General features: G+C 40.4%; 1 protein-coding gene across 2 annotated transcripts in view; it reads right to left on the reverse strand.

Moving 5' to 3' along the window:
• The window catches only part of sptb (spectrin, beta, erythrocytic), a 45022-nt gene that overhangs the window by 12970 nt on the left and 11042 nt on the right, over positions 1 to 21010 (reverse strand). For both annotated transcript variants that reach the window (XM_086273969.1, XM_086273968.1), the window contains 20 exons: positions 12980 to 13131; positions 12676 to 12849; positions 10819 to 10916; positions 9631 to 9711; positions 9391 to 9506; positions 9175 to 9287; positions 8911 to 9098; positions 8568 to 8685; positions 7893 to 8051; positions 7431 to 7733; positions 7201 to 7351; positions 6007 to 6877; positions 5703 to 5840; positions 4499 to 5258; positions 4057 to 4259; positions 3317 to 3407; positions 2792 to 2938; positions 1438 to 1704; positions 789 to 1013; positions 206 to 295 (listed from right to left, as the gene is read on the reverse strand). In XM_086273969.1, coding sequence (XP_086130095.1) covers positions 206 to 295; positions 789 to 1013; positions 1438 to 1704; positions 2792 to 2938; positions 3317 to 3407; positions 4057 to 4259; positions 4499 to 5258; positions 5703 to 5840; positions 6007 to 6877; positions 7201 to 7351; positions 7431 to 7733; positions 7893 to 8051; positions 8568 to 8685; positions 8911 to 9098; positions 9175 to 9287; positions 9391 to 9506; positions 9631 to 9711; positions 10819 to 10916; positions 12676 to 12849; positions 12980 to 13131 — 4445 coding nt within the window. The remainder of the gene's footprint in view (positions 1 to 205; positions 296 to 788; positions 1014 to 1437; positions 1705 to 2791; positions 2939 to 3316; positions 3408 to 4056; positions 4260 to 4498; positions 5259 to 5702; positions 5841 to 6006; positions 6878 to 7200; positions 7352 to 7430; positions 7734 to 7892; positions 8052 to 8567; positions 8686 to 8910; positions 9099 to 9174; positions 9288 to 9390; positions 9507 to 9630; positions 9712 to 10818; positions 10917 to 12675; positions 12850 to 12979; positions 13132 to 21010) is intronic.

Here is a 21010-nt window from a genome sequence, read left to right on the forward strand (position 1 = left end):
TTGTTGCTTTTCTTTTATCTTTGACCACTGGTAGTATAACATGACTAATTTTACCATCTTGCTTTGGGGCATTTTCCCTATTTTCTGACATGTTATGGAAGCTGTGATTTATAGACTAATTAAGAAAGTAAATTAATCAATGAAATGAATCAGTGTTACAATTTTTTAGCTAACCACAAGTTATTATGCAGCTATAAATCTCTACCTGGTTCTTCTTCAACAGCATTTGCACAGTTTGAAGATTGTGGCCATGTTCTTGTGACATTGCCAGGGGCATCCTCTCCTCAATCCAGAGCTGGGAGAGAGAAAAAAATAAAGGAAAAGTAGGTTATGATAAGAGGACAGAACGCAGCTGAAATTTGTGAAGAGATTTATAAATCTATGATGTATTTGTTTAAAAAACATCCATGACCAAGTGACTTCTATTGAATGTTTAACCCTTGACCAAATGTCTTAAACAGTCAAAATCCTTTTTTAAGCTCTCTTCAGCTGACTAGAGTGGATTAAGGCAGTGCAACCCATGAGGGATTAAACTGTTCTTTACACAAATTCACCTTAAGAGGAAGTTTCACTGTGAGAGCTAGTAGTTTTGCTAGTTCATACTTTAGGTTTGCAAATTTTAGCAAAGAAATAAACCTTAAAGTTTACGTTATGATAAGGTTTCAGCTTTGTACGAACACAAATGTAACTCTAGCACTTAACGGCTTTTATTCTCAACTTCTGCTATCGGTCATTTTGTCAGAGTAGTGACTCTGAACACTTTGCTGTGAAAATGGATCCATGCTTACGAGCTCATCAGCCAAGTCTCTGTAGAACTGATGGACAGCTTTGGCGGCTTCAAGCTTGCCCTTGCGCTGGGCCAGTGGGGTGAGGAGCTGCTGGAAGTCTCTCTGCAGGGCCTGCTGCTCAGCCTCCAGTTCCGGCTGGTCCTCCCTGCCTCCGCCGTGCTTCCTGACAGCCTCCTGGAGTTCCTCCAGCTCCCGAGCTTGGTCACGGACCTGGTTCTCCATCATCTGGCATAGGAAAAAAACATGAAGATGAATAACCTTTCAAGCTACTAATCAGGATGTAGCAGACGGTAAAAGTTAGTCATGCCATTTATGTATGAAACTGAGCTCAGACACAGTTTTTAATTCATGTAAATTTTCTAATATAAATTCATAGTACAGATCGCGCTTATGTTTACAATTTAGTATTTAGTGTAGCTTGTGTTCCAGTTTTTCTTTCAGACAAATGCAAAGCTTTTTGGAGTTTGTTGTGTTTAGATGCAAATAGTAAACACAAAGATGATCACACAAAATAAATCCTAAAGCTATAAAGCCTTCATTCCCAGTTATTTAATTCTGTTTAGTGGGGTGCTCGTGTGAAGAGGAACTGCAAAGAAAAGGCAGCATACAAATCTAAAGTGTGCAGAGCATGGTGCATTAAGAGACAAACCTGATGGTTTTTGAGCAGGATGTTGGCTTTAGTCAGGTCTTTAACATCCTCCTCTCCACTCTGTAACTGCTGTTGTAGCTCACCCAGCCACTTCTTCATGTCAGCCAGGCTCTGGTCAAAAAGCTCAGAGCGGTTGGCATCGAATAGCAGCCGTGCCTTCTCCTGGGTGGTGGACTCCAATTTGTCCCACAGCTCATGAAGTTTGGCCAGCTCCTCCGTCACAATTGGCTCAAACTCTGGTTTGAACTCCATCAGCTCCTGACCTTCCTGTACTTGCAAAAAACAAAGACGAATGTTTCTGTGAAGGAAAAACACTATATGACTTTTTTTTAAATAAGATACATAAATTATCTAAAGCAAGTGGAACACTTAGTACATGAGTATATTAGTACCTGTGTACATTTCAGATTTTTATATGTTGACATTCAAAGAGAGTGAAATCTGCACACTCTGAGTGTCCTTCTTTTATCCTTCATACTTCTTTTCCTTTGCTTTAACTTACATCCTTTTTATTCCAATTAAAGTTATTTGTTGCACACTAGCTCCTAATAGCACATCACCCTGCGCTTCACTGAACATATTCAATTAGCTTGTGACAGATAACATTTCTGAATGTTTAAATTTTGCAATCACAAAGTGATTTTTGTTGCTATTTTCAGTGAACCGACCCTATATACTATATGCAAAATCCATCCATCCACTGGATAATATCTTCAGCATGTCCTGGCTATACACTCAGTAGGACATGCCAAAAACACCTCACTTAGGAGGCATTTTGATTCATTTCCTCTGTGTGAATCACCACCTTATCGTGGTGGAGGGGGGTTGTAGGCCCTAGGAGCTATGTTGTTGGGGCCGATCTGACCGTGGTAGTATCTCCAATGGCAAATTTGTCCTGGTTCAGGTGGCAGATGAAGAGCCATTCAGAGAGGTCATTCTGGACACATGCTCAGGGTAGTAGTGAGCGTCTGGTGACTGTCCCTTAACCCATGGCGCCTAGCCAAGCTTAGTCCAAATTATGTACCTGGGTTCACCCTCCTGTGGGCCCACCACCCACAGGGGGAGCTGTGGGGGTTCAGTCCATTGTGATTTGAGCAGCAGTCAGTCATCCTCATCTTCTAAAACTGTACATGTAATATAAGTAATATGTGATGCTAAATAAATAAAACCTAATTTCTAATCTGTGATAGGCATCTTACCACTTACATTACTTATTTATTGGAATAGCCATGACATTCACTGACTAAAGGGAGCCTTAATTAGTTGTTGTAAAATGCAATTATAAAGAGATTGAGCAGCTCTTAAGCGGAAATCATAATAGTTCAGTAATGAGTAGCGTTTAACTTTTACTGACCTGATCTACTTTGTTGAGCCAGTCCTTGTTGGAGGCCAGCTCGGCCATGAAGGCTTGATGTTTCTGCCACTTGGTGTGCAGGTTCCTGGCCTCATCGTATGATGTGTCTTGCGCTGTCAGCATCTTTTCATTGATCCATACTGTCAACTGAAGCAAGAGTAAGAACATCTAAGATCCATGCAAAAATGCCCACTATACTCTGGAAAGTCATCTAAACATTAACTATTGACGTTTATGCAGAAGCAACTTTACACAAGCAGGATTTACTTCATTATCTTTACAAAACACAGCATTTACCAATTAGTAAAATGGGACCTCAATTCTAAACATTAGGACAGGCAAAAGCACAGCGTTAGAATAAGCACAGCAGGATGTGCTTGGCAAATTAACTCAAATAATCACGAGATAAAAAGAGGAAAACACTGTGATGTCAAGTGCAAGTGAAGGAATAATTAAGCTAATAATTAATGTGCTAATTGATGTTTCCCAATGGCCAAATAAACTGTAAACTGACAGTGAACTTACATCTTGTGTGTTTTGCAGGAAGTGCTGCAGGTCACGGTTATCTCTGAGCTTCTCAGACACCTCCTCAGCTCTTCGTTTATTCTTGTCATGCCTGAAGTAAAAAAACACACAAAAAAAAACAAGAAAATGCATTAAACATACAGTATTTTTTTTCTCTAAGAAATCCCTCTGTGACACACTTCAAACAAGATGTAACTCACGTATCTACATGAGCTCCTCCTCCACCAAAAAAAACGGCTTCTCTGCTACACTGTGAAGAATACCTCTGACTTAACGATCAATATCCATTACTGCAGGTGCCCATCTACCAAGCTGAATTATGGGAGTTAATGGGAGTCGCTCCCATGCCCTCTATACACCGTCTTGTTGATGTCTTTTAATTGCTGATCTGAACAGATTAGATCAGTACCTGTGGTTATATTTTGAAAATAGGAAAATCCTTCACATTATAATCCTGCTAAAATCCTGAATTTCACATTAGATTTTTGCTTAAGTATCCATTGCTTTTCTGTACTTGTATGACTTTTCAGACTGAACTACATTCATTTAACATTCATAGTCACTAATTACTCTACAGATTAGGATTTTTAAATCATCATCAACTCCTTGATCCCTTCTAGAATTGCTGAAATCACGTGAAGCTCAAATACTATTATATCAAAACCGTATTTCTCCAATGCGCTGCCCTTCTGTCAACACTTCACTTGAATGAATGCTGACCAAAAACCATGCTGACTGACCTTTGCTGGATCGAGCCCATTTTCTCCTGAACTTTCCCAGAGTACAGGTTATTGTTGTCCACCAGTCGCTGTCCGCCCTGCAGCGCTCCGTCAATTTTGTCCTCGTTGGCCTCCATGGTGCTCACAAAGTCTTCATGCTTCTTCAAAGCCTTCTCTGCCCCGGCCAACGTGTCAGGTTTGTCTATGTGGGCTAGAGTGTACTCCTGCAATAAATCCGAAATAATTGTATTGGGAAAAAATAACCGGAAAAATGCACGACCTTAAGAAAGGCCGTGTGTCAGCACTGGGCGTTTGAACTGACCGTGTCCCATTCTTTCATATCACAAACTTTTAAATACTTGTAGGATCACTAACCCTTCATTAGCAACTCATCCCATGTGGTAACTGATGACTGTTCCACTTAAACACAACATTAAGACAAGCCATATTATTTATGCATTACCTGGTTGTTGAGGATCGCCTCTACTGCTTTGCCATCTCTCAAAAACTGCTGGAAGCCCAAAGCCTGGTCCAAAAAGTTCTTGCGGCTGTCCCACATTTTCTGGAGTTCATACCAACCACGGTCCATGCCCTTTAGCCTCTGGTCGAGCTGTTGGTATTGAGGATCGTCCTCCTGACCCTGGGTAACCTGAGCGCCAGTGTCCCTCACACGGTGAAAGTCCTCTTCGTGGTTGTTTATGTCTTCACGCACAGCATCGTGAAGGCTCAGCTGCTCCTCAGCCTCTGGCAGCGTGGCGGGCATCTCCTCTGATGCAACAGCTTTCTGGGTCTTGAAAAGCCAGGACTGGAAGTCATCCATGTCTTGAAGGAAGGTCTGCAACTTGCTGACCTCACCCAAAGAGTCCTCTCTGTCTTTCAGGGTGTTTTTGAGCATGTCCCAGGCAGCGTCCAGCTTTCCTCTGCGGGCCAAAATGTCTGCTGCATTCTCCGGGTGGTCCTGGGCCAACTGGTCAGCTTCTTTCCGCAAGAAATTGAGCTTGTCGTCGATGGCGGCTAAATCTCTCTCTATACCGAAAAGTTTCCGCTGGATGGTCATAACAGCTGCCAGGTCATTGCCCAAGTCCTGCGTGGACTCAATCACCCGTGTCTTGTCTCTGATCCAGGCCTCTGTCTCGTCACACTCCAGGCCGTAGTTGTGCAGACTAAGAGCAGAATCTACTTTCTTTTTCTTCTCCTCTACCATCGCCTTGAAAGCCTCCCATCTAGGAAACAATATTTTATATAACAGAGGTTAATACTCCGTGGGTCACTGTTGTTATTAAAGTATCTTTGATAATGTTTAGTTATGGATGTGTGATTTCTTAAAATAAGGAAAGCTCATTTGTCTGTAGACAAATTTCTGCATGCCCATTTTTGCAGTGGTGTGCAGAGCTTGTTATAAACTAAAAAAGTAACTGGAAGTGTGAAGAATTTAACATTGCCTCTGTGTTCAAGTACTAAATTAAAGACTTCTTTTCGGAAATTTTGTTGAATGTCATCTTTGCATTAAAGTAATTTCAAAACCTTATACAGTATTAAATGCTTCAGATATGCATCTTTTAGCTTACGGCCATACCACCCTGAGCACGCCCGACCTCGTCTGATCTCAGATATGCATCTTTTTTGTTATTTGTCTCAGGTATAACTGTGAACTTCGTTAACGGCACCTCTTATTCAGTCGCGTCTGACATTCCTTGACTTCTTTGGTGCGAGGGTGTCTGCTGTCCTCGAGCTGTTTTGCCGCTCTGTTGACATCATCTACTCGTGACTGGAAATTTCCCATTTCTTGAGCTAAAATACTCAATCTGAAAACAAGAAAAGGTTGGTGAAAACAACATCTGCACAATCTACTGGATAAAAATACACGATTAGTAGATGTAATGCTATTTGCAAAAAATACACAGTTTTAATCAGACATGCAAATCTAATTCAGGAGTGATTAAATGCTTAAAATATAATTTGTCTGTGCACCTGTTCTGTACTACTTCCAAATCCTCCAGCTTCTCAGGCACCTCTAAATCCACCAACCACGTCTCCTTCTGGCCCATCCAGAGTTCACAGGCATCTGTCTCACTGAAGATGGTGTACAGAGCCATAGTGTCATCGAGCTTCTTCTGCCTCAGGTCAGCCAGGGACATGAGCTCCATGTAAAGGTCCTTGATGTCTTTCAGTCGTCTCTGGATATCTGGGGTGTTTTGCAGCTCCTCTGGTAGTGCGTTGGCCTGTTTGGACAGAGCATCAATAGTGGCTCCATTCTTGATGGCTTCGTTTTTCAAGTTGCCGTGCTTTTTCAGCAGCCGCTGAGTGGTGTACTCGTCGTGGCCGACGTCATCGCTGCTCATCTGCCTCTTAGCGTCCAGCAGCCAAGCCTTGAGTTCATCAGCATCTCCCTGAAACTGGAAGAATGTCTGCGTGTCCTGAAGGCTCTGTTTCCTAAATGCAGCCAGCTCTTCCAGCTGCTGCCACTGCTGCTTTAAGTCATCTTTGCATTCTTGAATCTTCGGGGAGCCAAAGTGTTTGGCCTCAATCATTTTATCTCCCTCAGCTAGGACCTGCTCAAGATGGGCACGGCGGGCTCCGAGCTCATCTTCAAAAGCACTGTGTTTGCTTTGGAGAATCAGCACGCTCGTCAGGTCTTTGCCATAATCCAGGGAGGAGAAAATTTGCTCCTTCTCCCTGATCCAGCTCTCCAGCTCTGTTACCTCCCACAGGAAGTTCCAGAAGCGGCGAGACTGCTCCAGGCGAGCTCTTCGCTGGGCAGCTAGAGCACAAAGTTCCTGGTAGCACAAGTCCAGGTGCTGCACCCTGTCCCTGATCACCTGGGGATCACATGGCTTATAGCCTAAGGAGAGAGCGAATGACAACATAAGTGTCATCTATGTCTATGTGCATCTATTTCAGCTTGTAAGTACTAACACATATTGCATGCCACTGATATTTATTGTACTGTGTCCAATCCATCTTATTGTCAAGTATATCTGAGGAGGATAAGAAGAAGAAGATGCAGAGATGAAGAGTAAGAAGAAGAAGGTAAAGATGAAGAAGCATCATCAAGGTGAAGAAGAAGGAGAAAATTAGTGGTTGGGTATTATTTGAAATGAATACTTCATAAAAATACCTTCTGCACACTTTCTCATGTTACTTTTTAAATAGTTTTGGACTTACTATCTCCATTGGCAAATTTCAGAGCAGCAGCACTGGCATTCTGTACCCTCTCTGCCTGCAGAGCAATGTCATTCTCCAACAGAGCATGTTTCTGTAACAGGTCTTCCACTTCCAACAAGTGTTTCCCAAAGTCAGGAGAAAGCAGACGGTCCTGCAGAGGAAAAGAAGCAACTTAATTCACTTAAACTTTTAATTTTTACTTTCTTCCTTTAAAAATCTTTTGCTCTTACCTTCATCTCATCCATCCAGCTGATAATGTAAAGCATCTCCTGGAAGATCCTCTGCAGGGTCAGATTCTTATCCAAACGTCCCCTTCGAGCCTTCAGTAGGTCCTGCAAATAGTCCCAAAGACGCAGGACGTTGTCTTTTCTCACATCAATCCGTTTGGCATCATGATAACGCTCCGAATCCAACTCCTTTGAGATGTCCACCAAGGCCTGAACACGCTCCTCGTATGCAGCGATGTCCGTCTCAATAGCATCATGCTTCTTTTTAGCCGCTTCCACCGCTGGCAGGTCATAGCCGAAGTTATCCTGAGGAGGAGAGAATGGAGGGTGCCAAATTATGGACAATTTTTTAACTAAAACAAACTAAAGACTTTTGGATTTAGACTGAAACTTCCGAACAAAAATCCACCATGTCACTCCACAAAACATTTCATAACAGCTTTAGTTCAGCTGCTGTGGGTTTACCTGGGCCACTAGTCTTTGGTTCTCCGCGAGCCAGGTCTCCCTCATGGCAGCCTTCCTGTCAAATCTTCTCGCCATCTGTTCCAGCTTCTCCTGTCTGATCAGCTCGTCTCTCAAGACACGCTCCCGCTCATGCTCCGCCCTTTCCAGACGCTCCCAAGCCTGCACATAGATGATGGGAATCATCATGAGGATTTGCAATCTGCGTTAGTCGGTCATCAAAACAACTACAGCAATTTCATACTTTAAGATCTGAAAATGAGAAAGCTTTCCTCATTTTCAAAGAGTTTAAAAGTGAAGTTCAAGTTCAGAGCACCCCTCCTGGAGCTGGTACGCTTTAAGTATTATGTGTAATGGCACTACAGGGTAGATATCTACTGATACACCTAAGAAATCTTCAACTTAGTTCAAACCAAGCTGTGCTTTCCTTTCTGTCTCAAAGTTCTTTTTTAATTTTCTTCAATAAAATGGCTTTTATGTTGTCATTTAGGAAAATACACAACAGGCTTGCAGGGGTAATTAATTTCATTTGTGTTTTAATTGTTGCCTCGAGCATGAACTTAGCTAAATTAATAAACTCTGTCCACCCAAGCAACCCCAAACCACAAAGATAATCTTCCTGTTACAGTTGATCTTCTGCATTCTGATTTGTCTCCAAATGGCATCCAGGCATCTCACCCTATTGATATCTGCAACCAGGGCTCCCTCTTTAGGTGTGTAAACTCTCTGGTTGTTGGCTCTCATTCGACTCTGGATGGTGAAGAGCAGCACTTCGAGGTTACCTTTCTCTTGAAACCTGAGAGAAAACAAGAAATTAAGTAACTGCACAAAAAGTACTATTGGACATCAGAGACTCAAAATGTGGTTTTAGTGTCAGGGTTACAGCTAGGGAAATCATTATGTACATTAGACGTCCTCACTAAGACATGAAAAATAGAGTGCAAGTGTGTGTCTGTGTGTCTTGAGCTCCTGATCCAGTTTCCACTGCGACTGTAATGCGTTGAAGCTGTCACTGACTCACTTGGGTGGCTTCTCTACAGTGCGGTAGGTGTTGAAGGCCTGAAGCTGCTGCTGAACGCCGCTGAGAGAATTTGCAAGTTTCCGGTTGTTCAGCACGACAATGGTCTGCTCGATCCACATCAACAGGTCTGACGACAGCGTCTCGTACTTTTCGATCATCTTCTCCGTCTCGATGGCTTGATCCAGAACCTGAAGAATAAATAAGATTAAGTAAGTGAACGGGGCAAACTCGCATAAAAAATGCACACCACACCTTCCAACTCACCTTTCCTATTCTCTTGCCCTCAACAGCGAGTTGTTTCATCTTGGAGAAGTAGTGGTAAAATGCCACGACGTAAGTGATGATGGACTTCTCATCTGGGTTCTCTGTGAAAACATCTATAAAAGAAAATGGAAAACAAGTCAAATAAGTCATTCCCGGCCAAACCAGAGACAATCACTCGTCTTCTTTCCAGGAAGCACAATGTTCACAGTCACTCGCCTTCTGGGTCTAACAATTTGGTCACACCAAGCTTCTGCTCTGCAACGTTGAAGGCGTTCTGGAGATTGTGGGTCGGATTGGATCTCTTTAAACTGTTATAGTCAACCAGATCAGGGCTGGGAGAGAAATATAGAGGGTAAGAGAGTATATTGCAGAGAGTGAGAGACTGAGCAGACGGATTTCATGTGTGTTTACACTTTAAAGCTGGAGAGAGTGGCTTTGCTATTCATCTCCCCTTACCGATGTTTGTGTATGAGAGCATTGAAGGCCATGCCATCTTTCCAGCTGGTGGTGAAGTTTGTGATGTTGATGCTGGGATATCTGTAAAACAGCGAGGAGACGTCACGGACTGAACAGGAGGAGGCTGCTGTTTAAAATCAGCATCTGGGTTTCATCCCACTTCTCAAGCTTTTAGTTCTGCAGTTTAAAAGCCTTGAAAGAAATGTGCTTTCTCAGAACGGCAGCATCTATTTACTCAAAAGATCACACTTTTTTTTAAGGATCTTGACAGACATAGCGACATAGATTCAGAGAATAACAGCTATATGCTAATAATAGCTGGATGCTAATAACCATACTTCAAATGAACATCTTTTGGGAGATACATTTGTTTTAAAGAGACTGCTCCCACTCGTGCCTCCACACCAAAAATGAAGACAGACACTGATTTGCTTAGTTTGTAAGTCGCGGAAGAAGAAAAGAGGTATCTGAGAACAAAGGTAGCAAAATCTGTCTACAGTGTCTTTTACACCATCTCTGTTAACTAGGCAGGGGGGATTTTGTTAACTTCTGCCATGTTGGGTTTCCTTTTTCCGCATCTACTAGTTGGTATAGACATGATTAGAGTTACCAGTCTACTCATAAAACAAACATTTAATGAGTATATCCAAAAACATCAAAGTACTCCTATGAGAAATATTATTTGTGGCTTAATTAAAAAAAATAAATAAATAAATAAAAAATAAAAAATGAACTATACACAGCTGCACATTTATCTACTTTAGGTACTACTTGGTTTATTTTATTTTAAATATTTATTTTAAATATTCAAGGAGCAAATATTTGGTCATTTATTTAAATTTTGGCTGTAATTGTTTTATTATTCATTATATTTTTTCCACTGCTATAAAAAGAAGATTACTTTACATTTTCACTGTGCAGATGGGACATTACAATGAGCATTTGTAATTGTGCTTACTTATGTCAAACACTTTTTAACCGTAAAAAAATTAAACAAGAAAATCGTAGCTTATTTTTTCAGCTTTAAAGACTCTTAAGGACACTTTATGTGTCAGTTGTGAAATAAATAAAAAAAAATATGGGGAATTATAAGATTTTAAACTAATAAAAAGTCAGAAGCACATTCAGTTATTCCCAAAGGATATTTGCAATAGTTTGATGATGCCAGGAGTCACATGTAGCTCTTACCCTGCAGTTTTCATCTGACACCAAAGAAGAAGAGCATCCTTGGCTGAGCGTGTCTCCTTCTGGTCCGCCTGGCCCGTTTCCACAATGATGTCCTGGATCTGAAGAACAGCAACAAGCACAGCTGGATGGTAAATAATGAAACTTAACTAATGTGTCATGTTTGCAATCAAACAAGAACAAACAAGAAATCTGACTAATATTAATATCTTGCTAATGGGTTGCACCAGAAGGGAACAGTTTGTCAAAGTGGCACAAATATCACTGTGAAATGCATCATTTATCACAGCTTTAAGGGGGGGGAAAAAAAGAAGGGGGGGGGGGTATTTGTGGAAAAGAAAAAAAAAATAATGTAAAATGATACATCATCAGTGTTGCTGGCTGGATTCTCACAAAACTAGACATCGGATCCAACTGACAGAAAGAGGAGTAGTAATTATTGAATTTCTTATTTTCCCACACAGTGGGCCAGTAATTAGAGCAGTGATGTGATCTGAGAGACAGGCCCTGAGAGAGGGGCGGCTAAATTTAGCCAGCTTTGGTTCTCCTTGGTTTATGCAGACTTTAAGATACAGACAGGACCAAGTCAACTCTTTTCTTTTCTGTTTCCTGTTCTTTTTTTTTTTTTTTTTTTTTGTCCTTTTGAAAAGGCTGAATAATGCAGCGGGCTATATTGTTTGAAGTAACATCTCTAAAAATAGAAGAGTTGCTGTCAAATTAAAAATAAATATACAGCCTCTCCAAGATGATAAAAGAGTCAAACAGACATGTTCTGATGCTTTGGATGCTCCTGTAGCAGCAGATAATAATGGCTGGAACCTGAAGGCATGGTTCTGAGGAAAAACAGATACTAACAAAAAAAATATATATAACATTGCAAGGCAGCCAGCTGAAACTATCTGAGGCTGTCTGTATAACGCTGCATGCTGTATATGCTGTACACCCTGGCTTCACTTCAGTGCAAATGTAAATGTGATTAGAATGTAATTAAGATTCATTTAAATAAAAGAGACTGCACGCTGTTAGTCAGTGGTAGCATAATTAGAGTATAGCATATGAAGTACAATAACATACTTGAAGTGATTGTACTACTTATAAGATCAGCTAATCAGGTTTGATGAACCTTTAACATGCATGCTGAAAAAACATGAAGATTACGTGATTGCTGAAGTGTAATTCAATTTTTTTTACATATAATAACATAAAAATAATGATATTTTTATGATGTTATTATATGAATTATATAAGTCTTTCTGTCGTATAGTATACATATTAATGACACTAGTATTTTATATATATGAATATATAATAATTGCTGCCTTTTTTTGCGTTCTCTGTCAAAATGATCCCACACTGCTTCAATAATATTAAAGTCAAGATTCTGGGGAGGCCAATCCATGACTCAGTGTGTTCGAAAGTGTATTTTCTGGCATTTCATGAAGGATCCAAATCTGACCAAACTTTTCTGTGTTCATAATTCCATCTGTTTAGACAAGACCAAGAGTCCATAACACCTGTTATCACTGATTTTTAGTCCAGTTCTTGTGTTTCCAGCTTTGATTTTCCTCAGATGTTTAAGAGACACACTGCACACCATGCTGAGATATGACTGATAGTGCTTTGGGAATCATCTCGGTGGCACAAAAATGTTTTTTATGCCTGTCAGTCTGTATTATCAGTGGCATTGCCCGTGGATTCAACTAAAGAAATGAGAAGCATTTATATGCTTTTGTGATAAGCTGTGTTTACATTTACAAAGAATTGGTCTCTGTTTTCCTTTTCTTTTTCTTTAATCTCAATGTACACAGAAAGAATAGTCTAAAACAACATGACACAGACAATCACATGTCCTAGGTTTACCTGGAAACGCAAAATGATGGTCCAAATGAGTCCGAGGATGAGGCGATGGTTGCCATCAACAATGTCATGGGAACCCATGTTCTCCAGGTGGACCCTTTGCTCTTTGAGGAACTGAAGAGCCTTGTCCACATTTTCCAAACAGTGGATACGCATCCTGCCTTTCGTTGGTTTGGGCTTTAAAGACCAGAACAAAAAAAACGATTTTAGGAGAGCATTTCAAAGAAAAATGAATGACTACAAGAGAGTTTTGAGTAATACACAGAATATAAAGAGGAATATAAACTGAAACAGAAATGTTTCTTACCAGTCGTTCACCAGACAGCACTTCCAGCAGTTTAATGAGCATGCGTCCATCCCGCAGGTCCAGGTAGAGGTCAGAGATGCGACAGCCAACCCGGGACAGAATTGAGTTGACCCATTTAGTGAAGGTCTTCTTCTGAACCGCCTCTCGCTCGTCTGATGAGAGCACAAAGTTAAGAAAGAACATGAGCCCCATGAATAATGCAAAATCCTCAGAGGTACAGAGGAGCAGCGCTGGAGCTGGTAGGGATTTACAGTCTTGCACAAGGGCACGTTAGACGAGTGGAAGCCTGGGAGGCTGAAGGAAGAACCTGGCAGAAACATCTGCAAATCTGCTCCAGAGCCACAGAAATCATGCAAGTTAAATTAATTCTTAGTATAGGGTAAAGCAAAGGTGTATACTTCTGCTTCACTGCTGCTAAAAAACATGACGTTAGCATTGTCTGCAGCCAGCATCCACTCAAATTGTTTCCAGTTGTTAAATTCATCTCAGCTAATAATGTTGTTTCACACCGTACATCAAATCTGCCTCCAGGAAATATTATTACTTCAACAGCATAAATGACTATAAGACAATGAGACATTTAAATGAACTTCAACCCCTTCCAAATATTGGAAACACCACCAGACCTAAATTCCATAGAAAACCATTGCAGTTTTTTTAAACAGAACTATTCCACTTCCCCCTAATTTATATTCCTTCACCAACTTTACTGTATTTTAATTAAATGTGATTGGCAGACAGAATTAAAAGACCGATCAAACGGGTGCAAAACACTGTGAGCACCAACAAGAAATGTCACTTCAAAGGAAGAATCAGGCTCTGGGCCTCCAGGCCTGTGACCCGTATGCCGGTTCAGTAATCCATCAATATCCACCTAACAGAATCTTCATTAAACAATCAATCTCGTCAGCATGCTGCCCTTCTGGAGAAGACCTCCTCTGTATGACACAGCCAATATTAAAGGGCCAGTCCTATTATCCCCACTGTATTTGTACAGTGCATCTATTTTATTAGAATCCGAACAGCATGCCAATCAAACCATCCATCAAGCCTCTTAAAATGCTGAAAAATCTAAATCTGGCAGTTTTGACCTTTTACTTGATTATGGAGCAGATATTAGCGGTCACTTCTGCTTAAACTGGTAAATAGCATGACTGCTCATATGGCTTCATGATTTTTTATATAATGGAGGCTTGGTGTCTGCTCACAAGGGAAAAGCTTTACTGTAACTATCAATGCCTCCTCAGACATGATGCAGCGTATTTATGCCACGTGTTGTAATTTTGTTGAAAATGCTCCAAAAAGCTCGGGAATGGCAAGGCAGAAAGATGAAGATAGCATGAGCATCGCACACTGAGAGGTTTTTGAGAGGATGAGCGCTGCCCACATGGTGACACATCACGCTCACGCAGACACGCGCGTCATATTAAAATGTACGGAAGATATTCCTCCTACTCGGCAGCAAAAATAAAACCAATTTTGATGGGACCATATGGCAGAAAGACCCAATGTACTACACTCTGTTTATTTTATTTGTGGCCAAATGCACTGTGAATGGAGATGTGGGAGGTCTGAGTGGGTGTATTGCTATAAATGGGCATTCAGTGTGTTTCTATAAGACCTACCTTAATGACCTAAATATGACATATTACAGTGTTTTTTTTACATATTCACTACATATTTCAGTGTTATTTATAAAACCAACCAACTAACAAAATGTAGAAGCAGTGTATTAAAGTACAGTACACGCACCATGATTCAGTAGCTTGTATAACTACCTTTATCAACATTAACATGAAGTAATCATTTTCTGCATGACTTTGTAAGTCTCTCACATCATTTTAGAGAATTTTTAGCCAGTAATTCTTTACAATTTTGCTTCAGTTCATGCACTTTTGCACACAGACAGTATAAAAATGGATGTGGCCTCTGGGTCAGAAAAATGAAGCCAATGTTCAAGTGCCTTCTGCCGGCATTCTGTCTGAAGGCCCCTAGATGGCAATGGTTGTGGTTGCAAAAAGATTAGTGGTCCTATGCATGTCTATGGGAAAGGGGCTTTCTGTCATGACCTCTGAGAACACTTTTCTGCCGACTTTACCGACTCAGTCACTCGTTTTAGGCCATACTAAATAAAAATAAAGTCTATTTTGTAAATTTTTGTCATACTGTGCCATGTTTAAAATGAATGATCTGTGGTATGAAACCACCATTGGCTAACAAGTTATCAGTCACAAGCCATTATGCATAAGTCACAATCTGTACTTTCTCATCACATCCATTTTTTTCCAAGCAAAACGATGATGGCGGAAATCCTCAACTCAAGGCTTCTGAAATATGGCTGAAATTACTCTTATACACTATGTGGGGTTGCAGGCATTTGTTTATGCATGTGTCTCTTAAGAGCCCACTACAACATATCAATCAGGTTGAGGTCTGGACTTTAACTGAGTCATTGCTGCATCTTGATTGTTTTTTCCTTTTTCCTTTTTCAGCCATTCTGCTGTAGATTTGCTGCTGTGATTGGGATCTTTGTCCTGTTGCATGATTCAGTTTGGAGCAAGCTTTAGCAGTCGGACATATGTCCCCACATGTGAGACTAGAATACTTTGTTATACAGAGGATTTCATTGTTGACTCAAGGACTGGAAGGTGCCCAGTATCACCCCTTCATCACCGTGCTTGACAGTTGGTATGAGGTGTTTGTTGTCATTAGGCTGTGTTTGGTTTTGTGTATTATGGCAGACATCTCCATGGTGGCCTTGTCTATCCAAAGGGCATTGTTCCAGACGTCTTCTACTTTGTTCACTTGTAATTTCGCAAAACTAAGCTTTGCTGGCACATTCTTTTTTATTTCTGGCAACCCTTCCAAACAGCCCTTCAGGTTATTTACTTCAAGATTTATACAAATCTGATATGTAGCTTTAATTATTTTTGCAGTTCCTCTGAGCACTGGTTAAGAAAGAAGATAGATGGCTGTTAATAAGTCACCACTACTGGTATCAGTACCAGTACCAGACAATGAAAAATTAAAACTAAGATAAGGATAAACGGACAAAAATGTTAGCAGTTATTACTCCATGAAAAATAACCTAAATCAGAAACTTTTGTACAAATTACTTTGCAGCAGGTAATCCATTCATAGTATAACCAAATACAACAAAGATTAAATGGATGTTCAGTGCATGAAATTATTTCAGCTATTGAGAATTTTATTATTTAAAAAATAGTCAAATTCTGCGAGAGTAAAAACCCCAGAGTCAAGTCAATTTAAAATTAAATCTTGCTTGGCATCACAATAGAAGTTTGTAAAAGGATAAATTGATTTAACACAGAGGATTTAATTGAAGCTCAGAGACCTGGTACACTAATTTAGACTGGATCAAGTAAAGCAGAAGGGTGATGCTTTTTGATTATACTGACCTTGATTTTACTCACAACTCAGTACAAATCCCCACCTCTCCCCTGCTTTTGTTTTATCCCACACATAGCTTCCTAAACTTTAGATCTCTCCTCAAGTCATCCCAGCTTGCACCACATGACTTCCCTTTGGCATGCCTGCTGCAGATCGCCCTGTTTATTCCCAAACCCGAATACAGCTGCAAACCACGGAGTGCAAAGGACTGCATCCTTAAGGACTGGTGTAATAAATGATTCAAACACTGAGGTTGTCGAGAACAAGTAAAGAACAGCTCAAGAGGAGGAACAAAAGAAGAGGTAGTAGAGGGAAGTTGTTAAAGATATTGATTTAAAGGTTAAGAAGGACAAAGAGGGGGGAGACAGGGAGTCTGCTAGGTAAACCTGTCAAGAGGACGAAAGGAAAAAGAGGGTGAGTCAGATCTGAAAGAAAGTAATGGGGAGAGTGACTGCAGTGTTAGGTTTAGTCCAAAGAGACCCATCCAAGAGAAGAGACCAAGACACATCACCAGCAGCATCTTCCCTACTTTTAAAAACCGCCCAGTGAGCAACTTTGAAGCAGCAGCTCGGTCTTTAGCATATCAAAGAGAAGAAATCAGGCGTTATTGTACGTAAAACACAAGGCGCAGCGGAGTACTGTAAATAAATCATGCTTCATTCTGCTCCTTTCAGCAGAACAACAGCACACACCGCTCGGCTACATCCACATGGATAACTGCGCCATGAAAAAGTAATGACAATTAAAACATGCAAAGCTCCATTAGTGGTGTCAGTGTTGATTTAGAACAAATGGTCACATCATTATCTGTCAGCAGCACAGAAAGCAGAGACACACACACAAAAAGGCTCGAATAAAAATAAAAACTGTAACAAATCCTTTCTGAACTATTTGGAGTGCTGCCTCCAGAGGGTTTTAGAGAGGAGAGGACAATTACAGTGCATCCCTGCGACGTGCACAGAGTTTTGCCGTATCACTTCACATCGGGAGACCTTGAGAGGGGACGCAGCCCACATGGATGCTCCCGGCCATTTAGGAAGCATGGGAGGACAACGGGGGAGGGAAGATGGGAGGGAAGCTGTTGTTTGCATGCACCCCACTGAGCTGTCTCCAGATGAACAGTTCAACAAGCTCAATATGACATAAGTGCTCTGTAAAAATAAAAAAAGCCTTCGGCCCTCTTTGGGAAACTAAGTTCTGTTTAATCCCATAAACTCAGTTATGGGTTTTGTAGAGCAGCAGAAAATTATAATTTTAACCTGATTACTGACTCATGATCTGGTTACATCTGTGATTTTAATATTCGAGTATTGAGATACATATAAGAGTTTCTCTTTGCTGGTCTCAGAGCCGATTTACAATGTAATAAAAATTTGGAGCTTTTGCATTTATATCACAGAAAGTCTGCGTAGCAAATTACACTGAACAAAAAAAAGAAAGAAAAAAAATCAATCACATCAATTAAAAGTAATGAGATATCTATTGCAGATCCAATTAAAATTAATAGAGCCCTCTGGACATTTCATAGTCCCACAGTTGTTGAGTGGTTAACTAGAATTTACATTTCAGATGAAGACAAAAAGGACACCTGGGGTCAAAAATTACTAAGGAAGAAATTTAAAGTGTAACTGAGGGTATGAAATCTGGAGGGTGACTAAGACCAGATGGTTGTATAATAATAACAATAATAATAATAATAATTTAGTGTCACCACTGATGATTTTAGAGGCACTTCACTTTGAGAATATGAGGCCACTAAGCCTGCTGAATTATGACCTTCAAATATTATTTAAAGAATACGCGATTTAACACCATGAATTGCTGATGGAGAGCAGAATAAATTTGTAAATGTAAGTCAGGGGTTTCATACACTTGAGAGTACTTAATAATAGAGAGCTCAAATAGAGCGGTTTGCTGCTACATACAGGTTATTGGATAAGCTTCAATGTGCTTGCTCTGGAACCTTTTACCACAACACTTCCTGTAGCTTTTTGATTTCCTAGTAAATAAATATGGAAATAATATAACATATAGTTGCTGGAAGGGATGCACTTTTATTCTGGAGAGACCACTCACATAAGGAGGAATGTCACCGAGGACAGCGCTGTATTGATTTGCAGTGATCCGAACCATAACGTTGCATAAGAGAGCCTAGCTAGACACCCTAGCTCTACGGGTCATAGGTTTGGGTTTTCCATTTGCTTTTTGATCTTCTATATTTAACACGAGACAAAGATAGCATTTCTTCTTAAGTCCAAAAGTTTTCTTGGCTCTCTTGTTTCAAAAATAAGACGTCAAAATAAGGCGAGCTCAAACTCAGTCACAGAAAGGAGCAGGAATCGGGACACGCCTCCTCTGATTACTTACTAATATGGAATATGTTGTTATTTGTGTTAAAGCTATTGAGATGTTTGTCTGCGCCGTGTTCAACGACACGCCAACAGTAACATCAACTGAGGTCTGGTGGACTCACCAGGAAAAAGAAGACTGGAGCACCAAAATCCATGATTTTATGAAACTGAGCTGGAAGACGGTTTATTGGTCATTAATTCAGTTTTTGATTAATATTTCATTTTAACATTATTTATGTAGTTCAGCTTAAAAATCTGTGAAGCTAGTGTGAAATGCAAACGTATCACAGTTTGTAAACTGATCAATCAAAGCTATTCGAAAGCATTAATGTTGGATGGAAGTGAAACATGAACATTTAAGTCCAGCTTATAAATATAAAACTGGCTGTACTAATAATTTGTGATACAGGCTGAGTATAACCTTACTGTTCAGCTGTTCATCGCCGTGCTGTTGCCATGCTATTAAATATTAAGTGTAAGTGCAGCAGTCATACTGTATGTCCAACTTCTTTCACTTCGCTTTCATTTTTTTTCCACTGGACTGCAGCTGCGTCTTGTCACGCCTGCATTTTGTCCCTTATCCAGCCTCCCGCCTGCTATCAGTGCAACCTTACTAAACACTCCTCTGTTTCACATGCTTTTACTTTGTAATTTCTCGTCCACTCTTTGACTCCAGCGAAAGCCCGATGACTTATTCATGCTGATGGAGTTTCCCTGTATAAAGCTTGATCCGTCTTTTCCCACAGTCAGCTCTTATTGAGTTTGGCCCAAAGGTCTTAGAGCACCCCGTTACATGACTGAGTCATGTCACTGCCAGCTTAACCTGTCCCGCAGCTATCATACTGTGCTTTATTAACAAGACTAACCAACACTTACCTCCTATTATCACATATTTGTACCACCAAAAACATCTCTAAATGTTGGATTGGGCTAAAAGCAGGCTATACTTTGGCAGATATATTCTAGGCAAGGCAAGGCAAGGCAAGGCAAGTTTATTTGTATAGCACAATTCAACAACAAGGTGATTCAAAGTGCTTTACAGAGACATTAGAAACAAGAACAAATAAAAAGCATGATTTAAAATTGAATAAAACAAGCAAATAAACTAACTAACTAATTAACAAACAAACAACAGTATATAAAATCAAAACAGATAAAATCAGAACAGTAGATAAAATCAGTAGTTAAATGTAAGTTTTGAAATTTAAGCTTAAAGTGTGGATTTGGTGCTTTATTCAAATGCAGCTGAGAACAGGTGAGTCTTCAACCTGGATTTAAATAAACTGAGTGTTTCAGCTGATCTGAGGCTTTCTGGGAGTTTGTTCCAGATATAAGGAGCATAAAAGCTGAATGCAGCTTCTCCGTGTCTGGTTCTGACTCTGGGAACTGATAAAAGACCGGATCCAGATGACCTGAGGGATCTGGATGGTTCATACTGGGTCAGGAGGCCATTGATGTATTTTGGTCCTAAACCTTTCAGAGCTTTATAGGCCAGCATCAGAACTTTAAAGTCTATCCTCTGACGGACAGGCAGCCAGTGTAAGGACCTCAGAGCTGGACTGATGTGGTCCACTTTTTTGGTCTCAGTGAGGACTCGAGCAGCAGAGTTCTGAATGAGCTGTAGTTGTCTGACTGATTTTTTAGGTAGACCTGTAAAGATGCTGTTACAGTAATCAAGCCTACTAAAGATGAATGCATGGACTAGTTTTTCCAGGTCCTGTTGAGACATCAGATCTTTTATCCTTGATATATTCTTGAGGTGATAGTAAGCTGACTTTGTTATTGTCTTAATGTGTTTTTCTAAGTTTAGGTCTGCATCCATCACTACACCCAAATTTCTCGCCTGGTTTGTGGTTTTTAGATGTATAGATTGAAGTTCTCTGGTGACCTGTAATCGTTTTTCTTTGGCGCCAAAGACTATTACCTCAGTTTTGTTTTTGTTTAGCTGGAGAAAATTGTGGCACAACCAGTCATTGATTTCCTCAATGCATTTACCAAGAGCCTGTACAGGGCCTCGGTCTCCTGGTGACATTGTGATATATATTTGTGTGTCATCTGCATAGCTGTGATAGTTTATTTTGTTGTTGTTTATAATCTGTGCCAGTGGGAGCATGTAGATGTTAAACAGAAGGGGTCCCAAGATGGAACCTTGGGGAACTCCACATGTGATACTTGTCTGCTCAGATGTGAAGTTACCTATTGATACAAAGTATTTCCTGTTTTCTACGTATGTTTTGAACCAGTTTAGTACAGTTCCTGAAAGACCTGT

This window comes from Aulonocara sp. 'chitande type north' Nkhata Bay, linkage group LG19, assembly GCF_057382095.1.
Source record: "Aulonocara sp. 'chitande type north' Nkhata Bay isolate Kocher_YH1m ecotype deep benthic linkage group LG19, A_spYH_male_GT1.1, whole genome shotgun sequence".
NCBI lineage: Eukaryota > Metazoa > Chordata > Actinopteri > Cichliformes > Cichlidae > Aulonocara > Aulonocara sp. 'chitande type north' Nkhata Bay.